We start from the raw sequence: 17,134 nt of genomic DNA, 5'->3' as shown, positions 1-17,134 counted from the left end.
TCTCTCTCTTTGTGTGTGTGTGTGTGTGTGTGTGTGTGTGTGTGTGTGTATGTGTGTCTGTCTGTCTCTCTCTCTCTCCAGTAAGCCCATGTACCCTATGGCAAAAACAAAAACAAAAAAATGCTATATTTCATCAAGTATCAAAGAGATCTTCACTCAATGTCTAATGATTTTATGTGATCTCAACAGGGATTTCCAACTGCAATAACGTCAGTAAATTTTCTATCTGCAGCAGATGCTTCCCTTCCGTTTACCCTGGTTGTCTGTCACACTTATTTTTCTTTAAATAAAAATACTTTTAAAAATAACAAATGTAGGGAATCAGCAGTTAGTGTAATGGCTATGTCACTGGACTCCCACGTAGTCGACCGTGGTTTGTGTCCCGGACCCGGTGGCTTAGAACTCACACCGGGCGCGTGTGCGTGCGTGCCCAAGATCCCGAGAGGAGAATGGAGGAGAAGGGACTGCGGTGTGACCATCCCCCCTGGGGGGGTGATTTCTCGCTTTCTGTCTCTATGTCTCTCTCTGTCTGTCTGGTGAGCACACGCGCCCTATAGCGAAAACCTCTCCAAAACAAACAAAAAAACCCAAAACAAACAAACAAAAAACCCAAATGTATTAACCCATAATTCTTTTTAGCCTTCTTTTTGGGACAGGTTAAGCATAAGGCTGAAAGGTTTTCCACCATGGGTCTCTCCCCATCTGTATTTTTGTCTTCTTGCTGTGTATGTGTTTTGTGCTTACTCGCTACTCTCAGGCTAGTTGAGAATAATTCTTTATGTGATAGGAAAAGAGGAAAGTAAGAGGTTTATAGACACTTGTAGCTTGACCGGGGACTGGAAATCCCAGGTTTTAGTCTTGTCACTTACATTAGCCTTGTGATATGTGGACTGTCTCTGAATTTCCTGTGCTTAAATATTACACCCCTGTAAAGTAGGAATGGTACACTCTATGATTGCCAGGGTCCTTCTGGTCTGATATTCTGTTCTATGGGTTTTCACTGTTGGATCATTTCATCTTGTCCCTTGAAGAGACAACAGTGCAACAGCCCTCTACTGAGCTGAGGCAGATCTGTTGTTCCTTCAGGGTGGCGGCGAGCTGATACCGCACGTTTGGCACAGGGGGCAGTGGTGAAAATAGACATGACTGCCAAATGGCCTATGGTACTTAGTTCCCACTCTACAACTTCAGAGAGTAAAGCCAGATGGACAGGGATGAGATGACGCCTCAGTTCAAAACTAGCTATAATTGGTGTCTATCTCATCCCAGCCTTCTTCAACTCCCTACAGCCACTGCCTTACTACATTCTTGGATCTCTGAAATGAATTATTTTGTTAAAGTCAAGTAATATCCCAGGTGATTCTGAATATTTACCATGCTAATACCATAACATAATTATTTATATTGTTTCCCTCAAGGTTAAACACAGAGGGCAGTGACAGTATCTTTGCTTCAGCAGAATCTCTGTGACTTCTTAATCTATCACATTGTTCATTTGCATTTGTCCTATTAGACACTTCCCAGCAATTGTACAGAGGATGATGAGACAGCATAAAGAATTTTTTTTTCTGCCATAGTGCATGTACACTCATGAGAGAGAGAGAGAGAGAGAGAGAAAGAGAGAGAGAGAAATCACAGCCAGGGGGGATGGCCATACCACAATCCCTTCTCCTCCATTCTCCTCTTGGATTTTAGGCACACACACTCATGCTCCCACCATGATTTTCAAGCCACCAGGTCCAGGATTTGAACCATGGTTAGCCATGTGAGAGTTCAGCTCCTTAACCACTATGCCACCTGCTGGCCCCCAATTGAAATTTTAACCTTTTCTTTTTTATTATCATTTTTTATTCCTTCTCTCTTCCTTTAACCTAAATTTGTTCTCTCAGAAGGCCACTTTTCCTTCTGGTTTCTACTTATACACAGCATGCACTGTTCAAAACAAATGAGTATCATTTAATTCCAAAACACATTTTCCTCCTTTACTTCCTAGCTTTTGAAAAATCCAAATTACTATGACTTTTGTCGCTCCCACCTCTGCTGCATTGATTTTTCACTAGTCCTTTCTTCTAAAACATCCTATGGTTAGAAGAACCAAGAATTTCCTCCACTGAGATCAAGACCTCCAGGATTGCTCAGTGAGGAGCTCAGTCAATCTCTTCTCACAAAAAGCCTTGATAATATTGGAATAAACCATCTTTTTTTTTTTTTTTTTTTCCGGAGAGGTTTTTGCTATAGGGTACATGTACTCATCAGAAAGAGAGAGACAGAAAGCAAGAAATTAATGCCCTCCCCCCCCAGGGGGGATGGCTATGCCACAATCCCTTCTCCTCCATTCTCCTCTCAGGATCTTGGGCATGCACGCACATGTGCCCAGCATGAGTTTAAGCCACTGGGTCCGGCACTTGAACTGCATTCAACTACACGGGAGTCCAGCAACATAGCCATTAATAAACCACTTTTTAAAGAGTCTGGAAATTGTCCAAAGGCATACAACAAATCATTTATTTATTTATTTATTTAAATTAATGAACCTAGGTAAGAATGGTGGGAGTCTATGCCACTTAAGCCTGGGGATGTTTTCATCTCCTCCCTGAGCTTTGGGGCAAAGAAATTCTTGCAGAGTGGGGTAGGCCATGTGCAAGGTCACCATGCATGCTCAGGAAGGACTGGAGAGGGGTCCTATCGCTAGTCGAACACAGAGTTCTATGCAACCTGGACAAAGTCTAGGTCTATAGACTGCATAAACTTTGAATGTGTTATTCAGCCCATGTGCAGGTCTGTCAGCAAATAGTTACAGCTTGTCTTACAAAAAATACTACAGGAAGTTTGTATGTGTATGTGTGTGTGTGTGTGTATGAAAAATAAGTATTATGAAAAAAACTGTGCGTGAATTTCAATTTTTCTTACACCAAAATAGACCAATTTAAGTCTTTTCCACAAGGTTTTGAAGTGTGTGTGTGTGTGTGTGTTAATATATGTATGTGCATGCATGTATGTATATATATGTACATACATGCACATACATATTCATATATTAGTGTATGTGTGTATACATATATAGCTTTAATACTATATTAAATACTATAATATTAAATATATATTTAATACTATATTATATATTTAACATAAATTAAATATATATTATATATATATATATTTCTCTTTTGTTCTTGTAATCAATTATAAAGCAACTGCATAAAACAATAATTATAAAAATGTATTGTAGGAGACTGGCAGACGATTAAGGTGCTGGACTCCCACATGGCCAACCCTGGTTTAAGACTTGGACCCAGTGGCTTGAAAATCATGTCAGGCACATGTACATGCATGCCCAAAATCCCAGGAGGAGAATGAAGGAGAAGGGATTGCAGCATGGCCATTCCCTATGGAGGAGTGATCTCTCACTTTCTTTCCCTCTATATCACTCTCTCTGGTGAGGACATGCGCCCTCTGACAAAAAACAAAAACAAATAAAATCTGTATTGTGACTTAAAAGATGTAAATATATAACAAGAGAACAGAGGGAGAGAACAGAGTAACATTACAGCCAAGTTGCTTTATTTTATCCGTTAATATTAATTTGAAGTATTCTTGTTAAATACATTTTGAGTTTTCTAGAGCAGTCACTAAGAAAATAACTCTCAGAAGTAGTAAAAAAAAAAACAATAGTAATAAAACTGGTGCACGAGAAAATACATATTTAATACAAAAGAAGACAGTAAAGGAGCAACAGAAAAAAAAGACATGAGCTACTAAGAAAACAGAAAAATGGCCAATATAAATCAAGCCATCTGAATTGCTTCATTAAACATAACATATTAAACATATCAATAAAAGGGAGAGATTATCAGACTAAATTTTTCAAAAATGATCCAACATATGCTATCCACAAGTGGATATGTTTAAAAGTACAAGGATTGAAGACATATGAAAGCTATTCAAAATGTTTATAGAAAATGCGTATTATGAAAAAGCTATGCAAAAATTTCAAAAAGTTTTTGCACCAAAATAAACTTGCATTTTAATTCCATTATTCCACCAAATTTTTGATATAAAAAAAGAGAAAGACAGTTTTTAGTTACAAAAGAGTCAGTTTGGGGGGCTAGCAGGTGGCGTGGTGGTTAAGGGTGCTGGAAGCCCACATGGCAAACCATGGTTCAAGTCCCAGACCTGGCAGCTTGCTTTCTCCCTTTCTCCCTCCCTAGTCCAAATTAAAATAAATACATAAAGTTAAACTTTAAAAGAAAAGTCAGTTTATGAGGAAAATATACCTATTAAAAACATATAAGCACCCAACAAGAGAGACCAAACTATATAAATGAAAAATAAAGAATTGAGGAAGAGGATGACAATTCAACAATAATAGTAACGTGAATACTGCATTCTCAGTTAATACAACATACCATATAAACAAAGAATAAAACCACATAGTCATCTCAATAGACTAGGAAACAGTATCTGTTAAAATCTAGCATTCATTTGGAACCAGCAGATGACGTATGTTTACGTTGCTAGACTCCCACACAGTCAGCTACCATGGAGTCCCAGAGCGGGGCTTAAAACTCACACCTGAGCTTGTGCGTGTATGCCAAAGTCCCAAAAGGAGAATGGAAGAGAAGGGACTGTGGCCAAGGGGAGGGGATGATTTCTTATTTTCTGTCTCTGTCTCTCCAGTGAGCACATGCACGCTTATAGCAAAAAGTCTCTTAAAAAAAAATCTAGCACTCATTCAAAATTAAACTCAACAAACTGTAACAGAAGGAAATTTCCTCAAACAGATAAAGAGCACTTACAAAAATCCTATAGGTAACATCATACTTAATGATAAAAAACTGAATGTTTTCCCCTAAAATTTGGGATAAGAGAAAGGTCTGTTCTTATCACTTTTATTCCACATTGAAGTAGATATTCTAGCCAGCACAATCCTGCAAGGAAAAAGAAATAAAAGGCATCTCTATTGGAAAAGAAAAACCAAGAATTCTTTTTGACTTATAGATAACATTATCCTGTAGGAATCCATCCCCACCCCACAACAAATCCACTGGATCTGATAGAAAGCTTCAATTAGGTCAAAGGAGACAAGATTAATGTTTAAAACACTCAATAGAATGCGCATAAAAAATGAAATAGGTTACAGAATGATGTACAACAGCAGAGTAAAGAAAAATAGTCCTTAACAATTCAACGTAAATTAAAAAGAAAAAAGGGGTCCCAGCAAACAATCTGCCTCAGACATGAACTAAGTGAGGCTCTGGGGTTGGCTTCAGCCTTGCACTCTGGGGTTGAAAGAGCAGCAGACAAGAGGATTAGGGTAGTCCTTTAGGGTAGCTGAAGGAGGGAAGAAGGCCAGCTCTGCAGACACCCCACTCCTTCCTACTGAGGAGCGACTAATGCACAGAATTTGCCCTAATGCGGGACCAGCAGTTAGCGTAATGGCTATGTCGCTGGACTTCCATGTAGTTGACCACAATTCGCGTCCCGGGTCCGGTGGCTTAAAACTCACGCTGGGCACGTGCGTGCCCAAGATCCTGAGAGGAGAAGGGATTGCGGTGTGGCCATCCCCCCTGGGGGGTGATTTCTCTGGAGGTGATTTCTCATTTTCTATCTCTCTGTCTCTGTCTGTCTGGTGAGCGCATGTGCCCTATAGCAAAAATCTCTCCAAAAAAAAAAAAAGAAGAAGAATTTGCCCTTATGCAAGGTTTACATATAACAACTCAATTTCCCCAACAGTACATAGCAGCAAGGCTATTACTATCCTCATTTTATGGATGAGGAAACTGAGGCAAAAAGGACAGTAACTTGATTGTGGTCACACCACAAATGAGCGGCTGAGTGGGTATTCAAACCACATTGGGAGAGTGGCTATCAGTGGGAGGGAAAACGAGCTTAACAAGGAGGAAGGACCAGTTGAGACTGAGGAAGGACCAGTTGAGACTAAGTCTGCAAGATCTCCCAGACTCCCTGGTCCCAAGACTGGAGCCCACTCCCTGGGAAACTCCATCCAAGCCTTATCACTGGGCCCGGATCTTGAGCTAGGCACCTCACACACCCCTTCCCCCTCTTCCCCCTTGTAGTTTTGGGCCTTGCCGCCCTGAGTCTGAGCCCATCCTACCTCCGTCTCACACCCCTCTCCCCAGGGTCAGGGCTGCCCCCATCATCTATCACCAGTGCTATTCTGTCGCCATGCTTGGGGCTTCTCTGGGTCCAGGTCCCTTTACTCTGTGTATCTGGGTTCTTTTCTCTGCTCCCAGATCTAATCGAATCCCTAGGCAACCTCTGCCCCCACTGTCACTCCCAGTCTCAGCCCACCCTCACTTTCACCTCCCTTTCTGTCCAAATTAAAATAAATACATAAAGTTAAACTTTAAAAGAAAAGTCAGTTTATGAGGAAAATATACCTATTAAAAACATATAAGCACCCAACAAGAGAGACCAAACTATATAAATGAAAAATAAAGAATTGAGGAAGAGGATGACAATTCAACAATAATAGTAACGTGAATACTGCATTCTCAGTTAATACAACATACCATATAAACAAAGAATAAAACCACATAGTCATCTCAATAGACTAGGAAACAGTATCTGTTAAAATCTAGCATTCATTTGGAACCAGCAGATGACGTATGTTTACGTTGCTAGACTCCCACACAGTCAGCTACCATGGAGTCCCAGAGCGGGGCTTAAAACTCACACCTGAGCTTGTGCGTGTATGCCAAAGTCCCAAAAGGAGAATGGAAGAGAAGGGACTGTGGCCAAGGGGAGGGGATGATTTCTTATTTTCTGTCTCTGTCTCTCCAGTGAGCACATGCACGCTTATAGCAAAAAGTCTCTTAAAAAAAAATCTAGCACTCATTCAAAATTAAACTCAACAAACTGTAACAGAAGGAAATTTCCTCAAACAGATAAAGAGCACTTACAAAAATCCTATAGGTAACATCATACTTAATGATAAAAAACTGAATGTTTTCCCCTAAAATTTGGGATAAGAGAAAGGTCTGTTCTTATCACTTTTATTCCACATTGAAGTAGATATTCTAGCCAGCACAATCCTGCAAGGAAAAAGAAATAAAAGGCATCTCTATTGGAAAAGAAAAACCAAGAATTCTTTTTGACTTATAGATAACATTATCCTGTAGGAATCCATCCCCACCCCACAACAAATCCACTGGATCTGATAGAAAGCTTCAATTAGGTCAAAGGAGACAAGATTAATGTTTAAAACACTCAATAGAATGCGCATAAAAAATGAAATAGGTTACAGAATGATGTACAACAGCAGAGTAAAGAAAAATAGTCCTTAACAATTCAACGTAAATTAAAAAGAAAAAAGCCAGAACTATCATGAAATGCACAGCATAATGTAACACTCCATGTCAAATGTCAAATCTGATTAGTATGTCCACATGCTTGATTTAATTGTGCATTGCATGCATGCTTTGAAAGCCTATACTGTACCTCACGAAGATGTACAATTATATGTAAACCAGAAATAATGAAAAACTCTATTTCTATATACCAGTATTCCTATATACAAGCAATGAACAATATGAAATAAGGTTAAGAAAGCAATTCACCGTGGCAGCACTGAAATGAATCAAACTTGACCCAGCAAATCTATTTCTAGACATTTGACCAAGAGAACTGAAAGCATGCAGTGGGAAACTTTTACACTAACATCCACAGAAACATTCATAATACCCCAAAGTGGAAATAACCAACTGCTATTCAACTGATAAATAACTATGATATGTGAACCTATATTTAGTATAAAAAGTACACACACGTGTGCTAATATTCTCCAGTAATAGAAAAGGGACAGAATAAGATGAATAAACCTCAAGAATATAATAAATGAATAGGCTACACTCAGAAGACAATTTATTTTTTAACTTATCAGTTTAATGCATTGAAATAAAAGAAGGTAGTTGTCTAGGATTGAGGGTGGCAACTAGAATAAACTGCAATAGGCTTGAGAGGCATTCTGGAGGTGATGAAAGCATCCCAAAACTGAATTGTGGTAATGGTTGTACAACTCTGTCAATGTATCGAAACTCACTGAATTGTACACTTAACAGGATGCATTTTATGATATGTAAATTCTACCTCAATAAAGCTTGTTTGAAAATAAATTTCCCATTGTCAGGCATGTAACTCCCACTGACTTTTTAAATAATAGCTTTATTGAAATATAATTCACATATCATACAATCACCTACTTACAAGGTACCATTTAATGACTTCATGGTTTTTAATATATTTGCCAAGTTGTGCAACTGTCAACACAATCAGTTTAAGTTTTTCAGAAGCTCTCCAAGAAAATCCCACACACATCAGCAATCACTCTCCCTTCCCCCTGAGATAGTCCAACCCTAAGTAACATTAATCTATGTTTGCCTCTTTAGAAGTGTCTATTCTGGACATTTCATGTAAATGAGATCACATTTGTGTTTTTGTTTAGCATTACATTTTCAGGATTTACCCATGCTGTAGTAGGTAACATTACTTCATTCTTTTTTTTGGGGGGGGGGGCAAATAGTATTCCATTTTATGGATATAGCATATTTTATTTATCCACTCATCAGCTGATGGACATCCAGTTGTTTCTTTTTGGATACTATGAATGATGCTGCTCTGAATATTTGTGTGGGCATATGTTTTTCTCCCCCTGGTACATCTATCTAGGACTGCAACTAATGGGTCATCTGGTAACTCTGTGTTTAACTTTCTGAGGAACTTCGAGACCATGCTCCCATGTGGCTGCCACATTTTACATTCCCACCAGCAGTGCATGAAGGCTTCCATTTCTCTACATCCTCTCCCAGACTGTTATGAACAATCTTCATGATTACAGCCATCACACTGGTATAATGTGATCTCATTGTGGTTTTGGGTAGTCATTTTCCTGGTAGCTAATGATGCTGAGCTTCTTTTACTGTGCTGTTTTGGCCATTTTTATATCTTCTTTGGAGAAATATCTGTTCAGATCCATTATATCGGTTGTCTTATCACTTACTTGATAGCACCCTTTGCAGTGAAAAAGAGTTTTTAATTTTGGTGTTGTCCAATTAACATTTTTCTTTTATTGCTTTTACTTTTGGCATATTTAAGAAACTACTGCCCAATCCAAGTTCTAAAAATGTACACCTTTGTTATCTTCTGTGTTTCATAGTTTTAGGTCTCACATTTAGGTCTTTAATCCATTGTAAATTAATTAATTAATTAAGCATATGCAAGGTAGGGGCCACTGTCTTTTATAAAGAATTTAAGGTCAAAGAGAATTGGAGGCCAGATAAATAAATCACCCGCCTAGACGGTGAAAACTTTGGTGCTAGTGAAGACTACATGAAAAATTCACATGTGAATGCAGCTGTCTTTTTCTGCCTATACCAAACTATTCATTCTTACGGCCTTTCTTTGAAGATGGAGAGTGAGTTATAGAAGTAATGAGACAGAAAGACAAGAAAATATTTTACTCAGGGATCATGGGAAATGGCCAAAAGCTGACAAAGGCTCATTGACTTGCAGGCTTCAGTCCTATCATAGGGCAGTAATACCTCTATTACCCACTTTCCTTTCTCTTAATTTAGTAACAGAAACTCTTAGTTGTACTGGGTCACAGCTGACTAATTGAAGATATATTTCTCAGCCTCCCTCTCTGAGGGAGCTTTGGCCATATGACTGCAAGATGGAATGCAGTCAAGGGATCTACTCCACTTTCTCTTTCTTCCTCTTTTTTGCAGGACAGACCTCAGACATCATGCAAGTAAGCAAGTTTTGACTATGTAAATGAAGAAAGCATACCAGGACAGCGACTCTTAAACTGTGATAGAATTTCAGAATCACCTAGGGGTTTTAACAAAATACAGAAAACTATATTTGGAACTACCTCCAGAATTTTTTTTTTTTTTTGAGAGTTTTTTTTTTGCTATAGGGTGCATGTGCTTGCCAGGCAGAGAGAGAGAGAGAGACAGAAAGCAAGAAATTACCCTCTGGGAGGATGGCCATGCCGCAATTCCTTCTCCTCCATTCTCCTCTCGGGATCTTGGGCACACGCACACACACACACAAACACACACACAAACACGCACGCATGCACCTTGCCTGAGTTTAATCTATCCGGTCCAGGACTCGAAATGCAGTCGACTACATGGGAGTCCAGCGACATAGCCATTACACTAACTGCTGGTCCCTCCAGAAATTCTTATGCACGTGGTCTGAGCTGCAGCCTGCACATCACATGTTAAATCCTCCCAGGTGAATCTAACATGTGAGGAAGGTTAAGATCTCTATTCCAGGGTAGTGATTTTTAAACTTAAGCATGATTGGCATTACTTGGAGGGCTCATAAATGTACTTTACTGGAGTCATCAGGTAGCGTGGTGGTTAAAAGCATTGGACTCCCACATGACTGTGGTTTAAGTCTTAGACCTGGTGGCATATTTTCTCACTGCCCCCACCCCTCATCCCTCTCTGGTCACATTTTTAAATAAATACATAAATAGAAATAAAATAATTCTTTATAAAAATGTGCTTCACTGGGTTGTACTCGTACAGCGTCTGATTCTGTAGCTCCAGGTGAAACCTGAAAATTTGCATTTTTTTAAGATACGTTTGCAGGCAATGCTAATGCACTGGGCCAGGGACACACAAGGAGTGGTAGGACATGTCAAAGCCACAAGACAGAGAGATTTGAGCCCCAGTAGCTGGACTGCCTCCTTTCCCTAAACCACCTGCCCACTCTATATTATTACTTAAGAGAGATGTAAAAGTTTATTCTGAAATGCAGCAGCAGCTTAGCCTATATCCTAATATACATCCCTTGAATTGCAGTGTTTTAACAACAAAAGACATTTAAAAAGTTCTCATTTCATGCAAATTCACACATGCAATTTAAACCCTCTTGGCTTTAGAAGTATTTTCCTTTAAGAGAAGAATGGCCTGGAACACTGCTCTGTTTACAACAGCATCAATTCCTCATGGTAATTCCCGGGTTTTGGCCATTTTTATATCTTCTTTGGAGAAATATCTGTTCAGATCCATTATATCGGTTGTCTTATCACTTACTTGATAGCACCCTTTGCAGTGAAAAAGAGTTTTTAATTTTGGTGTTGTCCAATTAACATTTTTCTTTTATTGCTTTTACTTTTGGCATATTTAAGAAACTACTGCCCAATCCAAGTTCTAAAAATGTACACCTTTGTTATCTTCTGTGTTTCATAGTTTTAGGTCTCACATTTAGGTCTTTAATCCATTGTAAATTAATTAATTAATTAAGCATATGCAAGGTAGGGGCCACTGTCTTTTATAAAGAATTTAAGGTCAAAGAGAATTGGAGGCCAGATAAATAAATCACCCGCCTAGACGGTGAAAACTTTGGTGCTAGTGAAGACTACATGAAAAATTCACATGTGAATGCAGCTGTCTTTTTCTGCCTATACCAAACTATTCATTCTTACGGCCTTTCTTTGAAGATGGAGAGTGAGTTATAGAAGTAATGAGACAGAAAGACAAGAAAATATTTTACTCAGGGATCATGGGAAATGGCCAAAAGCTGACAAAGGCTCATTGACTTGCAGGCTTCAGTCCTATCATAGGGCAGTAATACCTCTATTACCCACTTTCCTTTCTCTTAATTTAGTAACAGAAACTCTTAGTTGTACTGGGTCACAGCTGACTAATTGAAGATATATTTCTCAGCCTCCCTCTCTGAGGGAGCTTTGGCCATATGACTGCAAGATGGAATGCAGTCAAGGGATCTACTCCACTTTCTCTTTCTTCCTCTTTTTTGCAGGACAGACCTCAGACATCATGCAAGTAAGCAAGTTTTGACTATGTAAATGAAGAAAGCATACCAGGACAGCGACTCTTAAACTGTGATAGAATTTCAGAATCACCTAGGGGTTTTAACAAAATACAGAAAACTATATTTGGAACTACCTCCAGAATTTTTTTTTTTTTTTGAGAGTTTTTTTTTTGCTATAGGGTGCATGTGCTTGCCAGGCAGAGAGAGAGAGAGAGACAGAAAGCAAGAAATTACCCTCTGGGAGGATGGCCATGCCGCAATTCCTTCTCCTCCATTCTCCTCTCGGGATCTTGGGCACACGCACACACACACACACACACAAACACACACACAAACACGCACGCATGCACCTTGCCTGAGTTTAATCTATCCGGTCCAGGACTCGAAATGCAGTCGACTACATGGGAGTCCAGCGACATAGCCATTACACTAACTGCTGGTCCCTCCAGAAATTCTTATGCACGTGGTCTGAGCTGCAGCCTGCACATCACATGTTAAATCCTCCCAGGTGAATCTAACATGTGAGGAAGGTTAAGATCTCTATTCCAGGGTAGTGATTTTTAAACTTAAGCATGATTGGCATTACTTGGAGGGCTCATAAATGTACTTTACTGGAGTCATCAGGTAGCGTGGTGGTTAAAAGCATTGGACTCCCACATGACTGTGGTTTAAGTCTTAGACCTGGTGGCATATTTTCTCACTGCCCCCACCCCTCATCCCTCTCTGGTCACATTTTTAAATAAATACATAAATAGAAATAAAATAATTCTTTATAAAAATGTGCTTCACTGGGTTGTACTCGTACAGCGTCTGATTCTGTAGCTCCAGGTGAAACCTGAAAATTTGCATTTTTTTAAGATACGTTTGCAGGCAATGCTAATGCACTGGGCCAGGGACACACAAGGAGTGGTAGGACATGTCAAAGCCACAAGACAGAGAGATTTGAGCCCCAGTAGCTGGACTGCCTCCTTTCCCTAAACCACCTGCCCACTCTATATTATTACTTAAGAGAGATGTAAAAGTTTATTCTGAAATGCAGCAGCAGCTTAGCCTATATCCTAATATACATCCCTTGAATTGCAGTGTTTTAACAACAAAAGACATTTAAAAAGTTCTCATTTCATGCAAATTCACACATGCAATTTAAACCCTCTTGGCTTTAGAAGTATTTTCCTTTAAGAGAAGAATGGCCTGGAACACTGCTCTGTTTACAACAGCATCAATTCCTCATGGTAATTCCCGGAAACAATCCATGGGGTTCTGTTTTGGCAGCACTGTTTAGGCTGGAGGGATTACGATCCAAGCAGGCAGTTCAGTTCTCTTCCCTATTTCAATCCCCACCGTAGTTGGGTAACCCAAGGCTTCCAGTGCAAATCTACTTTGATCTAAACCAGAGCAACAATTGTGAGTGATGTAGAAACACTTTCTAAATTGCACAGGGAGTGGATCAGTTTCTCCTCTCATTCTCTCTTGATACACTAATACATAAGGGATCTATAATTAATTTTTGTGTAAAGACCTGGAATGTTAATCATATGAACAGGAATAACCAACGGGGCTTGGGCATTCGTTAAGGTACCGGTGAAGCTGGTACAAGGTCACCTATCTGGGAAGGTTCAGCCCACACTGTTTCTGGGAAATAGCTGGCATTTCATTATTTCCTGAAAACTCCTGCAGTATTAGAAGGAAGGGGGTGGGTAGAGTTGGAAGGCCAGAGAGTAACCACTGCCAGGGAGAGAAAGGGAAGGGACTAACCTACCTGATAAATTGGCTGAATAAGGCTGTTGTGTTCCGGATGATCCGAGCAGCCTGGGACTCCTCCCGCTGGCATCGCTGCAGCGTCAATCCATCATCCATGTGACCTTCCTGATGGAGTATGACCTACCCGCAGGAAAAGGGGCAGCCGGTCCAGGTTACACATCACTCCGTAGCAGGGCAGTCGGAGTATTCCTGAGTATTTCCCTCATCCCTCTTTTTCCATTCCCCAACCAAGCTCCCCGGAGTGCATTCTGAAAATGGGACGCTAACATAGTTATGTCACTCACATGCCCTATAACTGACATACAAATCACTCCTGAGACACAGAGCTTTGATGAAAATGAAATTTTATGCGCCACCATAGCATGAGTTACAATAAATTCTTTGGACCTGGATGACCAAGTTGGAAGAGTGAAAACATACTTTGTAATAGATTTTTCTCATAAAATGAATACAGAACCTTATCCTTAGAGATGGGAAAAGTCACTTTGTTTAGTTTTTGCCTTCAGAGAATAAATATGGGAAGAAGACAGACATTTTAAAGCCACATCCTCTATGGGGATGTGGGGGATCCAAGCTTGGATTTCTCCACTGAAGCACAGCTGCACGAGGTTAGTTCCCTGTTTAACTGGGGAAAGCAGCCCCAAATAGTAGCTTGCTTCTCATGCAGGCCAGAGAGGGGGTCTGAAAGGATTGACACTGATATCAACACACCTTAGTCCTAATTTACGCCATGCCACTTAGCAGCTCCATGACTTCGGGCAAGTCGCCAGTCCTCTCTTTACTTCAATTTTACCAATTGCAATCTTAGAGGGCTTGGAGGATTAGATGACTTACAAGCTAACCAACTGTCACGGTTTCTAGAACAGGTGTGGAATGACTGTTTGTCATAAGAGATAGTATATTACAGACCTTAGATCAGTTTTCTAGAAGCTAAGCATACTTATCAATCATTAGAGACATGATATAGTTTTGGGGTGGGGCTAGCAATTTTTGGCATGAGAGCAGTAGACTTTCCCTTAAAAGAACCAAGTATATGCAGATGTTAAGTGAGATGGGTTGACCCCAGTTAGTTCAAGTCAGGGTCAAATCTTGATTCATGGTCTCAGTCATGGGAGGGAAGTAAGTGAAGAGAGACCATTTGTAGATCTTGGAACTCAGTCTATATGTCAATGTGAATGAACTATCTGTACGATGACAATTTTTCTTCTCTGTTATTTTTTTCTTTCTTTCTTTTCTTTTCTTTCTTTCTTTCTTTTTCTTTTTTTTTTTTTTTTTTGAGATTCTTGCTATAGGGTGCATGCGCTTGCCAGAAAGATAGAGAGAGACAGAAAGCCAGATATCTCAGGTGGGGATGGCCACGTCACAATGACTTCTCCTCCATTCTCCTCTTGGGATCTTGCAAGCACGCACATGCGCCCAGGCATGAGTTTAAGCTGTCGGGTCTGGGATTTGAACCACTGTCAACTACATGGGAGTCCAGTGACATAGCCATTATGCCAACTGCTGGTCCCTGTTCTTATTTTTAGCATAAACCTATTTTTGTATTCACATGAAAATCTCTTATTTTTCTTTAGAAGGCTTATATTCACATAGGAATTAGAATATAGGCTTGTAAAAGTTGATGTTCTTTTAAGAAAAAAAAAACAGGTTGTAACCTACTTACAACATAAATGTTAGCAAAGGATGCCTTTACCATGGGATTCACCAACTATTAGAAAATAGTACTTTGTCAGAACTTCCCAGCAACTGGTTAACCATGTTGCATTTTGATTTAGCAATATAGTGCCACTACGTTTACTCTGGCATCCGTCCCAGATTACTGGTCCCTAAAGACCAAATTTCTTAGGTTTTGCTGTTCAGATAACACATTCAAAACTAGCCAGCCAAAAAAGAAAGTAATGAGAACTGGGGAAAGTGCAGTTGTTAGGATGTTGTTATTATGTGTCCTATTGATCTCAGCAGCCGTTCCTAAGGTCCTTTTTTGTCCTGAAGAAATCTCACAACCCAGGAGCAGACAGAAGCCCAAGAGGGAAATGAGGAAGGGGTGTGTGTCTTTACAGTGAGTTACCATTCATCAGGTTTTTCTCCATTGTGCTTATTCTCCATTGGTTTTTCAGGTTTCTATTGGGTTCGTTTCATAAAACACTTAATGCGAATTTGAACAGCCTTTGAGTTTTTTAGAGGGAGAATTTCACCTGTGCTGTCAGAGGCTGAACGTTAGGACATTGTTTTGAGAGATTCTGACAGCACCTCCCAAGTTCACAGGGACATTCTAACAGTTAATTTAGCCAAAGGGCTACTTGTCCTGGAAGAAAAAGGCAGGGACAAACCCATCAATCAATAACGCAAACTGAGATCTCTCCATGTCGACAGAGTCCTCGGAGTATATCACCTTCCTGCAAACTCACAGCCTAGATGTACAAATTCCTCTCCCTCCAGACATTATTGCCTTAGTAGGTTTGAAAAACTGTAGCGGCACTAGATATTACCCTATCCTACAGAGAATGCAACTGTCTTCTCCTAGGCTGGTAGAGCAGAGCAAAGGTTTGGGTCCTCTATTCTATTCTCCCTTAATCCCAGGGAGGAGCCCTCACTCCTGGGATTTAGCCCTTCTGGGGCTCAACTGAAAACGTACTGAATATTTTTTTTTTGGGGGGGGAGGTTTATGCTATAGGGCGCATGCACTCGCCAGAAAGACAGAGAGAAACAGAGAGACAGAAAGTGAAAAATCATCCCCCCAGGGAGGATGGCCATGCTGCAATCCCTTCTCCTCCATTCTCCTCTTGGGATCTTGGGCACGCACACACACGTGTCCGGCGTGAATTTAATCCATCGGGTCCGGGACTCGAACCACGGTCGACTACATGGGAGTCCAGCAACATTGCCATTATGCCAACTGTTGGTCCCCAAACCTACTGTATTTTTCACAGTCATTCCAATGTGGAAGTCCCAGAAACCATGGCTGACCGTGTTTCTAGTCTGTCTCTTCAGCATCATGGAGCTAACAGAATACTTCATTCCCTAATTCTGCAAATCAGCAAGTGTACTGAGGGGAGAAATGGAGACAATGGGCAGGTTCACCTCAGTGCATTTGTGCGCTATATACCATCTTTAGCACTCATGTCCTGGGTACTTAGGTTCTTGAACCATTCTAGTGTGTTGTTTTTAAATCTTGCCTTTCTCATTGTTCTCATAGTAAGGTGTAGGTCCCTACAAGCTAGTTCATGTGGCCTTTTATTCTGCTTTCTGTCTCCCTTTGATAATTTTATTTTGCATCGTTTGTATATTTTCCTGGTATGTTTTGCTTAACGCAAAACAAAGAGGGCCTTAGTAAGTGGTAAGGTGGTTAAGGTGTTCGACTCCCACATATTTGCCCATGGTTCAAGTCCTGGGCCTGGAGGCTTAAAAATCACTCCAAGTGATTTTCCCAAAATCATTGTCCCAAAAAATACTCAGAGGAGAATGGAGAAGGAACTGTGGATTGGCCATCCTCCCTGAAAGTGACTTCTCACTTTCCCTCTGTCTCTGTCTGTCAGGCATGGCAAGGGCATGCACCCTATGGCAA

The 17,134-nt window shown here is 40.2% G+C and overlaps 1 protein-coding gene across 1 annotated transcript in view; it reads right to left on the bottom strand.

Moving 5' to 3' along the window:
* LOC102495495 (ryanodine receptor 3) overlaps nt 1-17,134 on the bottom strand; it is a gene marked incomplete at its 3' end in the record, with an annotated part of 299,734 nt that overhangs the window by 164,255 nt on the left and 118,345 nt on the right. Inside the window, exon 13 of the mRNA XM_006156625.1 lies at nt 13,568-13,689. Within this exon, the coding sequence (XP_006156687.1) occupies nt 13,568-13,689 (122 nt within the window). The remainder of the gene's footprint in view (nt 1-13,567; nt 13,690-17,134) is intronic.

Source organism: Tupaia chinensis, unplaced genomic scaffold (genome assembly GCF_000334495.1).
Source record: "Tupaia chinensis unplaced genomic scaffold, TupChi_1.0 Scaffold000510_1, whole genome shotgun sequence".
Taxonomy (NCBI): Eukaryota; Metazoa; Chordata; class Mammalia; order Scandentia; family Tupaiidae; genus Tupaia; species Tupaia belangeri.
This window is presented reverse-complemented; position numbering and strand designations above follow the sequence as displayed.